This window comes from Schistocerca nitens, chromosome 5 (genome assembly GCF_023898315.1).
Source record: "Schistocerca nitens isolate TAMUIC-IGC-003100 chromosome 5, iqSchNite1.1, whole genome shotgun sequence".
In the NCBI taxonomy this organism is placed as follows: Eukaryota; Metazoa; Arthropoda; class Insecta; order Orthoptera; family Acrididae; genus Schistocerca; species Schistocerca nitens.
Window position 1 is genome coordinate 221,176,351 of NC_064618.1, and position 16,997 is coordinate 221,193,347.

General features: G+C 37.5%; 1 protein-coding gene across 1 annotated transcript in view; it reads left to right on the forward strand.

Annotated features, from left to right (window-relative positions):
• The window catches only part of LOC126259858 (tyrosine-protein kinase hopscotch), a 189,787-nt gene extending 173,132 nt beyond the window's left edge, over window positions 1-16,655 (forward strand). Inside the window, exon 17 of the mRNA XM_049956914.1 lies at window positions 15,797-16,655. Within this exon, the coding sequence (XP_049812871.1) occupies window positions 15,797-16,121 (325 nt within the window). The 3' untranslated portion in view covers window positions 16,122-16,655. The remainder of the gene's footprint in view (window positions 1-15,796) is intronic.
• The last annotated feature ends 342 nt before the right edge of the window (window positions 16,656-16,997 follow it).

Below are 16,997 nucleotides of genomic sequence, written 5' to 3' on the forward strand. Positions count from 1 at the left end.
GACATTATCTGTGTGTAAGCTATGAGATAACATGTTGTCATCACAGATAAAATGCATATTAATTACCTGTCTTGCTCACATATGCAGAATGGATCTTTGTGTAGGGCACTGCTGAGCTGAATCAACTCCGTATTGTTCTGAGAGTTTATCAGAAATTTGGTGAACTGATTTTACAGATGAACATGAGGGTGACTGCAATGTATTTGTAATTAATTTCATTTTTTAATTTATTTTTTATTGCCAGTAGGCTGCCTAATACATTTACAAAAAGATGACAATTGGTGTAACTGTACTTACTTTTTCTGAATGTGTTCCTCAAAAGTCTTTATCTTCTTCTAAAGTCCAGTTTTCAGTTGTTTATAGTTTTCAATGAATTATAAAATTGCTTTATTCAACACTAGTGGGATAAATTTTCATTTTATTGTAATTTGTTTTTAGACTTCAATATGTCTAATAAAATATAACAGGTGGCTATGATATTTTGTCCATAATCCATAAACGTTTAAATGGGAATTTACAAAAGTGATTGTATAACTGACCATTCTAAAGACTGCTTGTGATTATATACTGAAGTGACAAAGAAACTGGTATAGGCATGTGTATTCAAGTACAGAGATTAGTAAACAGGCAGAATACGGTGCTGCAGTCGGCTATGCCTGTATAAGACAACAAGTGTCTGGCGCAGTTGTTAGATCAGTTACTGCTGCTACAATGGCATGTTATCAAGATTTAAGTGAGTCAGAACATGGTGTTATATTCGACCCAGGAGCAATGGGACACAGCATCTCTGAGGTAGTGATAAAATGAAGATTTTCCTGTATGACCATTTCACGAATGTACCATGAATATAAGGAATCCGGTAAAATATAAAATCTTTGACATCGCTGCGGCCGGAAAAAGATCCTGCAAGAACGGAACTAACGACAATTGAGGATAATCATTCAACGTGACAAAAATGCAACCCTTCCACAAATTGCAGCAGATTTCAGTGCTGGGCCAACAACAAGTGTCAGTGTGTGAACCATTCAACGAAACATCATCGATGTGGGCTTCTGGTCATCCCATGATGACTGCACGACACAAAGCTTTATACTTCACCTGGGCCCATCAACACTGACTTTGGACTGTTGATGACTGGAAACTTGTTTTCTGGTTGGATGAGTCTTGTTTCAAATTGTATCAAGTGGATGGATATGTACAGGTATGGAGACAACCTTATGAATCCAAGGACCCTGCATGTCAGCAGGGGCTGTTCAAGCTGTTGGAGGCTCTGTAATGGTGTGGGTGGCATGCGGTTGGCGTGATATGGGACCCATGATATGTCTAGATATGACTCTGACAGGTGACTTGTACGTAAGCATCCTGACTGATCACCTGCATCTGTTCATGTCCATTGTGCATTCCGAGGGACCCGGACAATTCAAGCAAGACAATGTGACACCCCACACACCCAGAATTGCTACAGAGTGGCTCCAAGAACACTCTTCTGGGTTTAAACACTTTTGCTGACCATCAAACTCGCCAGACATGAACATTATTGAGCAGATCTGGGATGCCTTGCAACGTGCTATTCAGAGGAAATCTCCACCCCCTTGTACTCTTATGGATTTTTGGACAGCCCTGCAGGATTCATGGTGTCAGTTCCCTCCAGCACTACCGTACTTCAGATATTAGTCGAGTCCATGCCACATTGTGTTGCAACACTTCTGTGTGCTCATGGGGGCCCTAAAGGCAGTGTGCCTGTTTCATTGGCTCTTCAATGTATTGTAGCAGCATCTGACTGTGTAAGGATTAGTCTATGAAACCATAACTGGGACTAACTTTAAATGTAATTCTGACTAACATGGAATGTTGCTAGATAAAGGCTAAACATAGGTTGACTATATGGATATAACTATACTCTATTGTACCTTGGTGCACATCCTATATTTAAAGAGATTAGTAAGACATTACAGATTGCTTGAATATGAAGTTATTATATTTTAATAATAATATAAAAGACAAGAAAAGTGGAGGATAAATATACACACTATGCAATAAAATTATTTTGGTTGACAATTGGCCCAACATCCTTAAATAGTAAAATTATATATTTACAAAAACAAAAACAAGTTGTACAGTACTAAGACAATGAAATTTTGGAAAGATTACATTCTTAGATTCAAACATTGTAGAATTCTAATGACAATAGTAATTTTGATTGAAGATAACTTTTGAAATACATAGTTTTCAGGAAAGACAAAGTGAGCTTTAGAAAGGCAATAATGAGGGGCTTTCAAATAAGGCATGTCAATCCTGTAGCAAAGACTGATTAATGGTGTTGAATTTTGAAGTACACACTGTTTTAGTGAACCCTGAATTTTAAACATTTTGCTAAGAAAATGTTTGTGTGTCAATTATTTATGCTTCTGTTAGCTGCATCCTGGAAACTGTACACTGAATTACAAGATTATCCAAAATATAGCATGGATAATAATTTGAATGTATTGTATTTGTAGTTAATGTGATGAATGCCAGGGTATCCTGTGGTTTGGAATTCATGTCAAATTGCTAGAAGCAACCTTGCATAAACAACAGCTTTTCCAGTTTAGTATATAGGGTGATTCACAAAGATATGCAAATATTTTAATGTGTTATTTTACAAGTAAAAATCAAGAAAAAAGTTCATACAAACATAAGTCCGCAAATGTTTAGTTTTGCCTGATTTTGCCTGAAATTTAGCAACTTCGCTAATATGAAGCCATCGCAAAACTGTACAAGGTTAAAGTAAAGCACGATTTTCATTTATTTTGTTGTTATTGGGATGGTGAATCTAATAAAATATGTCCCAGACATGTATCTGCAGTAGTTTTCCAGAACATCCAGAGAAGCAAAGATTATTATACAGGTAAATTTGTCTACTTTCCATTAAGAATGTAGAAACATTTATGTCATTGTTGGCAACTGTTAGTGAGTTGTTTCAGTCATTTCCTGACCTTGAAACGATTGTATTTGAATTGAATTGAATTTTATTTGATCCTGTAAGATTACAATGTGTACAGTAAACGTACGTGTAATATAGGACATGTCAAAGTATTAAAATTCTTTATCACTTATTTTCCTACACCTTTAGCTTACATTTTTACATCACTGATAATGAGTAACAATATATATAAATTTAATGGCATAAGTATTCTGCAACACTGTAAAACTCTTTTTCAATGAGATAGTCTTTAAGTTTCTTTGCAAAGTCATTGTGAAGTACACTATCTTGGAGGGTTTTGGGCAGACTTCTTAGTAGTCTTATACCAGAGTACTGGGGTCCTTTTTCTAGCATTGCCAGTCGGTGGGGTATGCTCCGTACTTCATTCTTCTTTCTTGTATTGTGGGTGTGTACACTAGCATTTGTAATCCAGTCCTCACTACCTTTTGTGATGTACATTATTGTTTTGTATATATACAACGATGAAAAAGTTAAGATACCTAAATTCTTGAAACAGTTTCTGCATGTTTCAGAGGTCTTTCTTCTTAAAATGGTCCTAACTGCTTTTTTTTGTAATGTGAACACTCGTTTTGTCTCTTGTTTGTTTGAGTTTCCCCACACAGTCACTCCATACTGTAAGTATGGTTCGAAAAGTCCATGATACACTGTACACAGAAGGTTCTTGTCTGAATACTGTGATAGTTGCATCATTAAGAATATGACAGAGCTCAGTTTCTTACAGACATTATTAATATGTTTTTTCCATTTCAGTTCATTATCCACAAGAATACCTAAGAATCTAGCAGATTCTACTTCTTCCAGCCTTGTTCCATCAACCTCTAAATCCATGTCTACAGCCTTTTCCTTGTTTTTAAACACTGCATACATAGTCTTTTTTAGATTTATAACCAGTTCATTTTCCAACAGCCATTGAGCTGTGACATTTGCAGATATGTATGCTCTTCTCTCAAGCTGTTCCATATTTTGGTCACTATTTAGTATTGTCATGTCGTCATCATACAATATTTTCTTTTCTTCCTCCTCAACACCTATATCATTAACAAATACATTAAATAACAATGGCCCCATTACCGAACCCTGCGGCACTCCATATTTGATGGATTTGGTTTCTGATTGGTACGAGTTTCCTAATGATACATACTGCTTGCGGTTGCACAAGTATGATTTTATCCATTCACCTGGTTGCCCCCAAATGCCATAGTTGCTTAATTTTTGTATCAGCATTTCATGGTCAATGGTGTCAAAAGCCTTTGAAAGATCCAGAAACATTGCAGAGACAACCTTTTTCTCATCTAAGGACTGTAAAATGTATTCTGTTAGACTGACAATTGCTGATTTTGTAGATTTACCCTTTCTGAAACCATGTTGTGAGGTCATGAGAACGTTATGTTTGTCCAAATAGTTAACTAATCTGGTATACATAAGCATTTCTAGGATTTTTGAGAAACCTGATATCAGTGAAACTGGTCTGTAGTTGTTGGGATCATCCTTACACCCTTTCTTGTACACTGGCACTACCTTCGTTATCTTCAGTTTTTCTGGAAAAATTGAATCTCAAAGAACAGTTTGCTATGTTCAGCAGTGGTGTTATTATCTCCTCACATACCAGCTTTATTACATGATTTGATATTTCATCATCACCAGCTGATTTCTTGGACTTCAGTTTCTGTATAGTTTTCCGCAATTCATCTCCCGTGACTGGTCTTAAGGACATAGTACTGCATGATCTTTTTGGTACCTTAATACCCTTCTGTTTTTGACTCTTTCTTTCCAATTTTAGGTTTTCTACTACACTGATATAGTTATTATTCAGTATGTTTGCTATTTCCATACCATCTGTGACCACTGTGTTGTCTACTTTAATTGACCTAATACCTTCTTTGTTTGACCCATCTTTTTCCTTTCTTTCAGCATTGATTGCATTCCAAGCTGCCTTTGCCTTGTTTTTTTGAGTTCACTATAGTGGTGTCAATTGCTCTTGCTTTCGCTTCTCTTATTGTTTTTCCATACTTCTTTTTTAACATTTTATAGTTTTCAGCTTCGCCCATCCGTCTCACGTCCTGAAGCTTCCTTCGCTGTTCTAGTATTTCATTCGTAATCCACTGTGCTTGATCTTGATGCCTTTCTTGTCTCTTTACTTTGGGAAAGGCTACATTAAAATGGTACTTAATTGTTGAAATAAATGCATCATATTTTTCATTTACACTCTGGGTCTGTAGGGTTTCATTCCAGGTTTCCTTACTTAACATTGTTCTAAAGATGTTGATATTTTGTTCACTGATGATCCTAATTTCTTTGGTTGTTTGTTTTGGTTCTGATACTGTGTCATTACTTCTGCAAAAGCTGATTAGTTGTCCATGATGATCAGATATTTCTGTCTGAACTACATGTGACTCATAGTTACACATATTAGTAATTATGTTGTCAATAATTGTCTCACTTTGTGAAGTCACTCTTGTTGGTGCAGTTATTGTCACTTTCATGTTATGCTGTATTAACAATTCTTCAAAATCCTGTCTTATTTTTGTGTCTTTTCCCATGTCAATGTTGAAGTCTCCACATATAATAAGATTTCTCTTCATATTCATTCTCAATAATGAAACCACATAGTAACTATAGTAGTTTGTAGATTATTTATGAAATAGGGATGCCCTTCAACATTACGACAGAGGAACACACCAATATGGTGTTTATTTATGGCAAATATATGTGAGGCATTACTTGCTCGCGTTATGAATGCAATAGGTGAAATTAAGAACAACCCTGTGAAACTGAAACGAGCAACAAAATCTGTTCATACACATGCAGCCAAATGCACTGAACTCAGTGGAAACATTTTTGAACATTTATTGTGAATGTATTGTGAAATTGTATGTACACTATACAACTTCCTTAACACTGAGCTTTGTTTTTTCTGGTGTAAGATGAATTCACATGTACTATGGTATTAATAAAAGCAGCTTATCTGACACATTCATACAGTTTCAGTTAACATTACTACAATCATTTTTCCAAAATTAAATTCTCTACAACTTCTGTTGAAAGCTTTGTGCAATTGTCAGGAATTTAAAAAACAAATTGGGCCAAGTAGTTAATAAATTAAAAATTTTACGAAATTACGTCTTTGCATCTCTGGATGTTCTGGAAAACTACTGCAGATACATGCCTGGGACATGTTTTATTAGATTGTGTAACGAAGCCTGTGAATGATATCACATAGAACTGTGCAGTAAAAGAGTGAAATCGATAAATGAATATGTAAAATGTTAAACAAAGTAACTGTATATGGCTATTTGGCTGCAGTTTTATTAAATATTAGATTCACCAGGTCAATAACAACAAAATAAATGTAAATCATGCTTTACTTTAACCTCGCACAGTTTTGCGATGGCTTCATATTAGCGAAGTTGCTAAATTTCAGGCAAAATCTTTTATTAGCCGTAACCCCGTAACTAAACATTTGCGAACTTATGTTTATATTAACCTTTTTCTTTATTTTTACTTGCAGAATAACATATTAAAACATTTGCATATTTGCATGAATCACTCCGTATGTATTACGGAAGAAAAAAGAATTATATGTACTGTATAATGGGTGTAGTATTATAGCAGGCATACCTATTCCAGTTGCTGTGTTTCATGGGGATTTTAGGCATAAGAGATATTTTGATATTATTTGTTTAATGAGCTGCAATGCACTTGAACTGAACTGCATGCAACTTCTCAATTCCTTTTCACAATTGAATTTTACTTCTTTGTAGAAGTGCGTCACATCTCATTCAGTGCATCACAAGCTGTGTAATACAGTCCATTTTTTGGTCTGCATCCAGAGTTCATCAGCTCTGCTGTTTCTTTCAGTGCCACATTACCTATTCCTGGATACCTAATATTCCCATTCTTATGGCAAAGGTACAGAAACCAATTGGCAGTTATAAGAGCCGAGGGGCACAAAAGGGAAGCAGTGGTTGAGAAAGGAGTGAGACAGTGTTGGAGCCTATCTTCGATGTTATTCAAGCAGTTTATTGAGCAAGCAGTAAAGGAAACAAAAGAAATATTTGAAGTAGGAATTAAAATCCTCGGGGAAGAAATAAAAACATTGTAATTCTCTCAGAGACAGCAAAGGTCCTGGAAGAACAGTTGAACAGAATGGACAGTGTCTTGAAAGGAAGATGAACATCAACAAAAGCAAAATGTTGTCGAATTAAATCAGGTGATGCTGAGAGAATTAGATTAGGCAATGAGACACTTAAAGTAGTAGATGAGTTGTGCTATTTGGGGAGCAAAGTAACTGATGATGGTTGAAGTAGAGATGATTTAAAATGCTGACTGGAAATGGCAAGGAAAGTGTTTCTGAAGAAGAGAAATTTGTTAACATTGAGTATAGATTTAAGTGTCTGAGTATAGATTTAAGTGTCAGGAAGTCTTTTCTGAAAGAATTTGTATGGAGTGTAGTCATGTATGGAAGTGAAACATGGATGATAAATAGTTTAGACAAGACAAGAATAGAAGCTTTCGGAATGTGGTGCTATAGAAGAATGCTGAAGATTAGATGGGTAGATCACATAACTAATGGGGAGGTACTGAATAGAATTGGGGGGGAACATGAATTTGCAGTACAACTTTACTATAAAAAGGGATCAGTTGGTAAGACATGTTCTGAAGCATGAAGGGATCATCAATTTAGTACTGGAAGGAAGCGCAGGGGGTAAAAATCATAGAGGAAGACCAAGGCATGAATACACTAAACAGAACAGAAGGATGTAGGTTGCAGTAGTTCCATGGAGATGAAGAAGCTTACGCAGGATAGAGTAGTATGGAGAACTGCATCAAACCAATCTCTGGACTGAAGACAACAACAACATGGCAAATGTTTCCCATAGATTGTTTTTAGTAGTTATTTATTTTGCATCTTATACCTCCATTTACTGGTAAGGTTTAACATTCTTGTATAACATTTTGTGTGTCACAGTGTCTTATTCTGCGAATTTCTCATTTCCGTGTTTGAATTCCAAACAATATTGTGTTCAAGACATACAATTTTGGGAACTTCTTTCTCATCTCCATATCAATATCTGATACCAGACCTGTTTTGTTGAGGTAAGTTTTCTTTAGAATGCACCATTCTATTTCTGATGCCCTTGTTTCTTCAGGCACTTTGTATAATTTTGGTAGGTAGATGCAGTCTACTACTAGTACTGCTTTGTCATTCTTGCTGTTTCATCACCTTCATCTTATCTTAGTTTATCCTGCATCTATATCTTACACCAAGTGTGTTGTACAGTCCCTTTCTCCTAAATCTCCCTTTTTGCCTGGAGGGCTATGTAGTCTAGGAATAATACAAGAGATATCTATTTCCTTTGCACACTTTGTGTTATAACCTTTAAGCACTAATAATTTGCGTGGATATGCACAAGTAGAAACACTAGCGGGTTACATACTACTGACTCCGCATCTGTCATTCGACTGCCGTGCCGTGACATGCGGCCGGCGCCGTTCATAGCCAGGTGGCGCTCCCGCGCTCGGCCGAGCTGCGGAGCGCCTCTATCGCCGTGTTCGCGTACTAACGTAGCGGCACTTTTGAATGTCGTGGCACTGTCACAACACTTTGTTACTCTTCTGAATTTCTCATACCCCAATACTACTCAGCTGCTGTTTTTATCTATACTTCAAACAAATCATTTATGTAATTTTACACAGGGCAGTATCCATTCAAGTAATATTAGAGTTATGCAGAAGTTAGGTCCATGAATCCTAATATTCTGATAAATTATGTAAATAGTACCTAATGAGGTATCTTTTCTACACTATTTTTGAATATCTGAGAAGTGTCAGTTTTCTGCCTGATATCTACCTGCAACCTCTTGAAGACTTTTGCACCATAGTTTAGAATTCCATTCTAAACCCTAGATAGGGATGTGTAGTCTGTATAGAAATTATTTTTTCTTCCCATATTGTGGTTATAAATTACTCATTTCATCATAAATTCACTGTCATTGTTAACCACAAATACCGCTAAACAGTATATGTAAGGGCACATAAGTGTAAAATTCCCTAACTCCCTTAGGAGGCTTCTGCAAGATGTGTGGTTATCAAAATAACAGACAAGACATCTGTGTGGGTCAGCAGCCATGATCTTGCACACACACACACACACACACACACACACACACACACACACACACCAATTTTTTTCTGTCTTCGTCACACTTTGTTATTTCTTATTTTGATTGCATGTTTCAGCTAACTGCCATCATCGAATCAAATACTTTAAAACACAATATGATGCATATTGTCAAATAGTACACATTTGTATGAGGTGTGCATCTACATCTCATACAAATGTGTACTATTTTACAGTATACATTGTAGTGATATTTAATAGTGTTATTTGATGTGATGGAGGCAGTTAGCCAAAACATAGTCAAAATAAGCAATAGTCAAGTGTCACAAACACAGAAAAATTTGGTGTCTTTGGTTATCAACTTCATACAATGTTTCTTACTGCACATCTACATCTACCTCTACACTCTACAAACGACTGTGTTGTGCATGGCAGAAGATACTTCCCATTGTTCCACTTTCCTCTCCGATTCTGCGCAGATCCTCCTCATTCCTTGCCTTATCAGATCACTTAATTGTCAACATTTGTCCTTAGCACCACATCTCAAATGCTTCGATTCTCTTCTGTTCCGGTTTTCCCACAGTCCACATTCCTTGTAGGTATTTGAATGATTAGACTGATTCCATCTGTAGCACACTGATATTTTAGTCATATGATAGGATTGTTTTGTGAAGAGCACAGTTGTTACATTTCTCAGTATTTGGAGTGAGTTTCCAGTCTCTGCAGCATTTTGAAATATTATCAAGATCGTGACAGGATATTTGTGCAACTTTTTTGAGACAGTACGTCATTATATATCATTGCATCATCTGCAAAATGTCCAAGGTTACTGTTAATATCATCTGCTTGGTCATTAATCTATAAAAAGAGCATCAACGGCCCATGCACAAAGTTAACGTCTACACCTGTCACTGACTCTCCATCCAAAATGACGTGCTGCTTCCACCCTCAGCCCAGTCACAAAATTCCCTATGATGCTGTATATTATTGTACTTAAATTAATAAGCATAGGTGTGAAACTGAGTCAAATGCTTTTCAGAAATCGGGAAGTACTGCACCTGAGTGACTGCCTTGATCCATAGCTTTCAGGAGTCTTGCGTTACTGTGTCATCCATGAATGTTAGGACTAACTTCTTTGAGACTTATACTCTTTCATTGTGACCAGAATTTATATTCAGTTTTGTGTGTATTCATTCACTAAAGTGTTGCTATGGTATTTGTTGATGGCTTCAAGAATTGCATTTTTGATAATCAAATGAGTTTCATTTAGCATTTCCCTATCTGTAACCCTATGTTTTGTTTTACATCTGTTTTGCAGTAGCCTTTGGTTTTTAGAAGTTTCTTTACAAAGTCTGTATTCTGTGTATGGTCCTTCACATATTGAACTGTTCTTCTAGGTACATATGCGTGTAATCCTTGGTCACTTATGCCTCCAAACTACAGTCACAGTTTCTGTACTTGCTCTTGCCTACAAACGTTTCAAGTTCCTCATTGAGCTATGACACTACTGTCCCTTTATCAGGTTTACTGAACATGTTGGACTTTCTTGTTTTAGTTGGCCTTTATAATTTGCTAACCATTATTGCTGCCAGTGACTCGTGCTCACTGATACCAGTTTCAGTTTGGATATCCTAAAAAACTCAGGTCTATTTATTGCCATTTGATCCAATATATTCCATCATGAGTGGACTTTTGAACTATCTGCTCTAGATAGTTTTCATAGAAGGCATTTAGTGTCGTTTCATGCCCACCACTTCCATAACTTTAACTGTACCATCTGATTGTTCAATGCTCAAAGTCTCTTCCAGTGATGACAGAATGATTGAAGAACATATGTACTAGTGAACTGATACTTTCTCAAAAGTTTTCTGTTACATCTGAGGGTGAGTCTGGTGGTCAGTAGACAGAGCCAATTATAAGTTTATATTCATCCTAAGTATTCAGTCTCACCCAGACAATCTCACAGGCATCTACATCTACATCTACATGATTACTCTGTAATTCACATTTAAGTGCTTGGTAGAGGGTTCATCGAACCACAATCGTACTATCTCTCTACCATTCCACTCCCGAACAGCACGCAGGAAAAATGAACACCTAAACCTTTCTGTTTGAGCTCTGATTTCTCTTATTTTATTTTGACAATCATTCCTACCTATGTAGGTTGGGCTCGACAAAATATTTTCGCATTCGGAAGAGAAAGTTGGTGACTGAAATTTCGTAAATAGATCTCGCCCGCGACGAAAAACGTCTTTGCTTTAATGACTTCCATCCCAACTCATGTATCATATCTGCCACACTCTCTCCCCTATTACGTGATAATACAAAACGAGCTGCCCTTTTTTGCAGCTTCTATTTCTGTCTTGGTGGATTTTAGTTTCTTGTCTATTGTGACAAATATACCACCTCCATTTCCCATTAGCCTAACCTTTTGATATGCACTTATTTTTACCCCCAAAATCTCACTGTTATCAATTTTGGGCTTTAATCAGCTTTCTGTACCTAATATTTTGTGAGCTCCACAGATTTTAGGTGCACTCCAAACTCTGGCATTTCATTGTGAATTGATCACTATTATTTTAATTCATGTGTATTTGGAACATTAACTGTACTTTGGGGTCTCCTGTAGCCATCATTAAATGTACTGGATGGAGAGTCAGCTAACTTAAAAAGACCATGTGTGCACACCACACAGTCAGCTACATGGGTTAGCAGGCTTTGATGGGTAGCGTACATTAAACCCATTTATGGAGACACTGTAGTTCTCAATCCTGTGGTGCAAGCCTAGGAAGTCAGCGTAGTTTGTTATAGACCCTCCAAAGTCTCTGGTTCAAGCCTTCTATTCAGCTCACAATCAGGGAGCCATTATCTGTTCTGGGGTTACTGCTGCACATTGTGAGCTTCATGGAAATTCCATGAGCAAGGCTGCTCTTTACAATCTTCTCTGCCATTTATGGAAATGATCCTAGTGTCTCTTCAGAACCCAGATGACAGTAATAATTTGTTCCAATATGTAGCACCATTTGGGTTTGGTTGCACCCTGTTCCCTAAGTGACTCCATGAACAGCTTCTTTAACATGTTGAATAAGATCTCAAAGCACACCCACTGGCCACACAAGGTGGTCCTTTCCATTCACAGCTGGCTTTCTCCCAAGAGCTGCCCTTATTCACCGTACGTCTGAACTACTGACAACTAATCGACCTGTACCCTTTCCTGTTGATATTGAATGCAACAGGTTTCTCAAAAAGTGATATGTGTCTCACTGGCTCAGTTTCGGTTTCGGTGGTAGACAGCACTTTGACTTCTTGCCTAGGGGGGTGGGTGTAATACCGGAAGTTCTCCCTGATCCCAGTCTCTGTTGTACAAGGCACTGAGTGAGGTAGTGCTGTGGTTAGCACACTGGACTTGCATTCGCAAGGACGATGGTTCGACCCATGTCCGGCCATCCAGATTTAGATTTTCCATGATTTCCCAAAACTGCTCCAGGCAAGTGCCTGAATGTTTCCTCTGAAAGGGCATAGAGAATTTCCTTCCCCATCCTTGACACCATATGAGCTTGTGTTCCATCTCTAATGAGCTCAATGTCTATGCGATGTTAAACACAATCTTCTTTGCTTCGTTCCCTCCTCCCTTTCTTGACAGGGCTCGTAGATATTCCACTGACATGCCACTCACAGTCTATTGGACAAGTGGTGAGATTCTGATCTACCTGTAAAGGAGAGTGAATCCATAGGAGACAATAGTAGTTGAGATATTTTTGATACCTTTGGAATGGTAAGTGCGAAGACAATGGCGATGGTGGGGATTCTGTTGTGAACAAAGACTGTGGAATAGAAGTAGGAGGGGTACATAAATGCATATCTTGTACAACTTGTAAGCTGCAGCTAGTAAGTCTGCAAATGACTATATTAACTGGATATGTCAGTGTGACCAATAATAAATCGACAAATGCAGACGTTCGGAGTCAATAGTTTCTCACTAGATTACCAAAAAAGTAATCTGAGCGAAGGATCAAAGGATCAACCAAAGAAAAACAATTTAGACCATATGCTGTCAGGAGGAAACCTCAAAAAAGAAAAAGAGTGGTAAAGAGAGTAGTGCAGCAGACATTGTCACTTGCTTTGCCATTGACAATGTTAAATAAAGAACATGTGGCACATGGAAATTGTGTGTCAGTCTCTGACAACCTGCTCATCTGAACTAGGTATATATAAAATTTTCCTCTTCTTCATCTGTCTTTCGAGATTTTTGTCTTCTCATTTACCCTTTCATATAATCACAAATGCCTGATTATTTAAAACTTTTCCTACACCTATGTTACACGAATACAGCAGCACTGCACTGTGCTATGTAGTAAAGAGAGAGCTCAAAATGCACTGGTCAACAGGTGGCAGTGACCAGTTACTTAATTAGAGCCAATGTGTATGAGCCCAGACTCTCTGTATTGGCTGGTTCTGCTGTCTAGAATCCCCCACCATTTGGTGCTGCCATGCAGGCAGTGTTTCAGAAGAGTTCCTTGTATGGCTCACTTGGGTGAAGGTATACGTATTTACTCGAATCTAAGCCGCACTTTTTTTCCGGTTTTTGTAATCCAAAAAACCGCCTGCGGCTTAGAATCGAGTGCAAAGCAAGCGGAAGTTCTGAAAAATGTTGATAGGTGCCGCCACAACTAACTACTGCCGTCGAATATATGTAGCGCTACACAAGCATGCTTTGTGGGCACAAAGATAAATACTGGCGCCAAAACCTCTGCATCAGTAAATAAATTTAAAAAAAAAAAGGTAGAAGACGAGCTTTTTTTCCCCCCCCCCCCCCCCCCCCCCCCCCCTCCGGCCCGAGTTTCGACCACTGCATTTTCATACATTATCCAACGAAGTAAATACAAATTCCGTATTGTTCATCTTCGAATGTAGCAGAATTTCAATGTACTACGAAAATCCGACTGGCAAGACTGTTAGGGATGTTTGTCAATATGGCCAACTCTACGTTCCGAGTTTTTTCCTACCTGTGAGAAGAGATGGTTGCTAATAGGAATCTGATGAAATGTGAATCACATGCAGTATTCTCTTCACCATAAGAATATCAACATTTTGCCATGTATTCTTTCGTGTTTGTTGCTATCTCATTTAAATCCTGTCTGCGTAATAGAGTGAGACAACAGCAAACGCGGAAGAATATACGTATCATGTCATGTTTATATTCGTATTATTCTTGTGCCTAATAGTGATACAGTCAGAAATGAAGCACGGCAACTGACTAGATTTTAAATGTAAGATGACTAATTTCTGTGCAGAATTTGATGTACTAAAGAAGCGGCCGCAAAGATTTTCAAACGGAGGAAAATTTTCGCAAAACTCTCGTTCAGAACATGTTCTATCATACGCATTTGGTTCTTGTTGATCATTATCAAAGAAAGCAGCAGTGTAAGTAACAACAAATAGCAGTCTCTTGCCATTGTTTCACTAATGAGACGAATCCTCTTTTTTTTTTTAAGCGGCGGTAGCGCGCACAAAAGCAAGTCATGCCGCGAGCGGCGACATGCCTTAAACACGCACTATCAACATGCGACAAACAATGCATTACACAGTACAGTAATGCATTTTCAGCTTAGAGTGACGTAAACACCTATAACAAAGAAAACGGCACTTATCAGATCAAAGCAAAATAAGCAATCGATTCAAACCAGACGAAGCACGTGAAAAAAGAAGGGTACCTGTATAAATACGGACGGAGCGCCTAACGCATAGCAATGGCTACCTGGTAAAGCTTAACTGCTAAGCTTACGACTCGAACCAAACGACTGTAGCTGTATCGTCTTTCATTCGACCTAAATTGTGTCTCATATTACAATGGACCAACTTTGTTTCGATTTGGAGGTGCGGCCTTAAACTTTTCTCTCCCCTTGAATTTCGAGTCTCAAATTTCAGGTGCGGCTTAGATTCGGGAATTTTTTTTTTTCCTTTATTTCGAGTCTCATTTTTCAGGTGCGGCTTAGATTCGAGTAAATACGGTAGGTATTTAAGAATGGCAGTGTATTAATTTGCTTGTAGGGGTAGTTTGGTATCCCAAAGGCTAGAGGTGCTCTGAACTGTTATCCACTTCACCACCCTTCTTTTGTCATGACACTTTACATAATTAAAGCGACTGGAGTCTTCAGCCAACATAGCTCAGGGCTTTTATTCAGAGTATGAGCAGTGTATGATTAAAGCATGGACCTTTAGAGCAGTAATCAAAGAAGCTAAACTTCTAGGCTGGTAATAATAACTTGCTATTTCTTCTTCTGTAGCAGTACTACTGTCACAGTTCACATCATGTTTATTCTTCCTAGCAAGGTTTCATTTGATGAGTCGGGCCTTTCCTCCGTTACATCATTCATTCTTGCAGCTGTGCAGTCATTGTGACACTGACTCATATATGTGAACAGCAGTGTTCAGATTCTGAATGTAGGTTTTCTGTCATTTTCTTAAGTCCATTCAGGCAAGGAATGCTGGGATTGAGCCTTAAATAATGGCACGATCTACTATCTTTCTCGTCCATATCTAATACAACATAATGCCCAATTTTTAACATTGCCCCTCCCTTTTCTTCATATTCTTGCGTATTTCCTTTGTGCCACAGGCTGTACCAATAATTTTTTTTTTTGGTAGTTGAAAACTAATTTATTTTTTAATGTTCTGCACCATTTTTGTAGGTATGCACCTGAAAGTCTGAGAGATGGAAAGTTTTCTCCTCAATCAGATGTTTGGTCATATGGAGTGACATTATATGAAATGTTTTCCCGTGGAGAAGATCCTATTCTGCCAGCTTGTATCAACCATCAAGATCAACAGGCTCTGCTGACAGCACTTGAGAATGGTGCACGCCTGCCGTGCCCAAACAGCTGTCCACAAGAACTTTATATTAAGCTCATGTGTTCGTGTTGGCAGGCTGAACCATACCATCGTCCAAAATTTTCAGAACTTGTTAAATGCATTGAGGATTTGATGATTCATTACGAGTTGCAACCAGCATTCTAGTCAATTTTCAAAACTTTTATACTGTGATACATTTGTTGAAATTGGTGCATATTTTTCTGTGGTGCTGCATTTAAATATTTTGTTCTTTGTGTACAAAATTATGTACTGCTGTGCAGGAGAAGTGGCACAAACATATGATTTTTTTGTACAATTTCATTTTTTATACCATCAATATTGTTGCTCTTATAAATATATTGTGTTGCTCATATTGCTTTTTGATATAGTGTATTCTCCATATATGTGTACATATATGTGTATAGTAGCCAAGATGTGAGATATTACTTTTGTGATGGCACTTAAAACATGCGAAGAGCTTTAAGACCTGGCCTTCAGCAGGTGTGTTACATGAATTTGACAAACTTAGTCTACTTTTATATGAAAACCTTATAGCACCGTTGTTTTCTATGCTGCTGATTAAAAAATATTGTTTCAGAGTTCTTTAAAAGTCATCGACATTTCTATCTTTAGCCGTTAAATGATTTATATTGTTCATATTTGTAGATGTCCATTTGTTAAGTAATCACATCACCTAACTTTAATAAATATCATTTATCTTTTTTATGTTGTGCATTTTGTGTTTTTTCCCCAGTGTTTTTATTTGAGAAGACTGAGTTCAGTCAGCTGCATTTTGCAGATCAGAATGAGATATAAATTTGTACGCATAGTTATTCTCATGGTGTCACTGTATGATGAAGACTGTATGGTGCACACTTGTGCTTTAAGACAGAACTGTGTAGTTCTTTATTGATTGAAGTTGGAAGATTTCAGACAAACCCTGTTTCTGCAGTCAAACACTTCGCTGTATGAGTAGCCATAGTGAAATTATGCAATATTTCAATTTTCATTTTCAGATTTATGTCAAAACTGCTGTTTCAA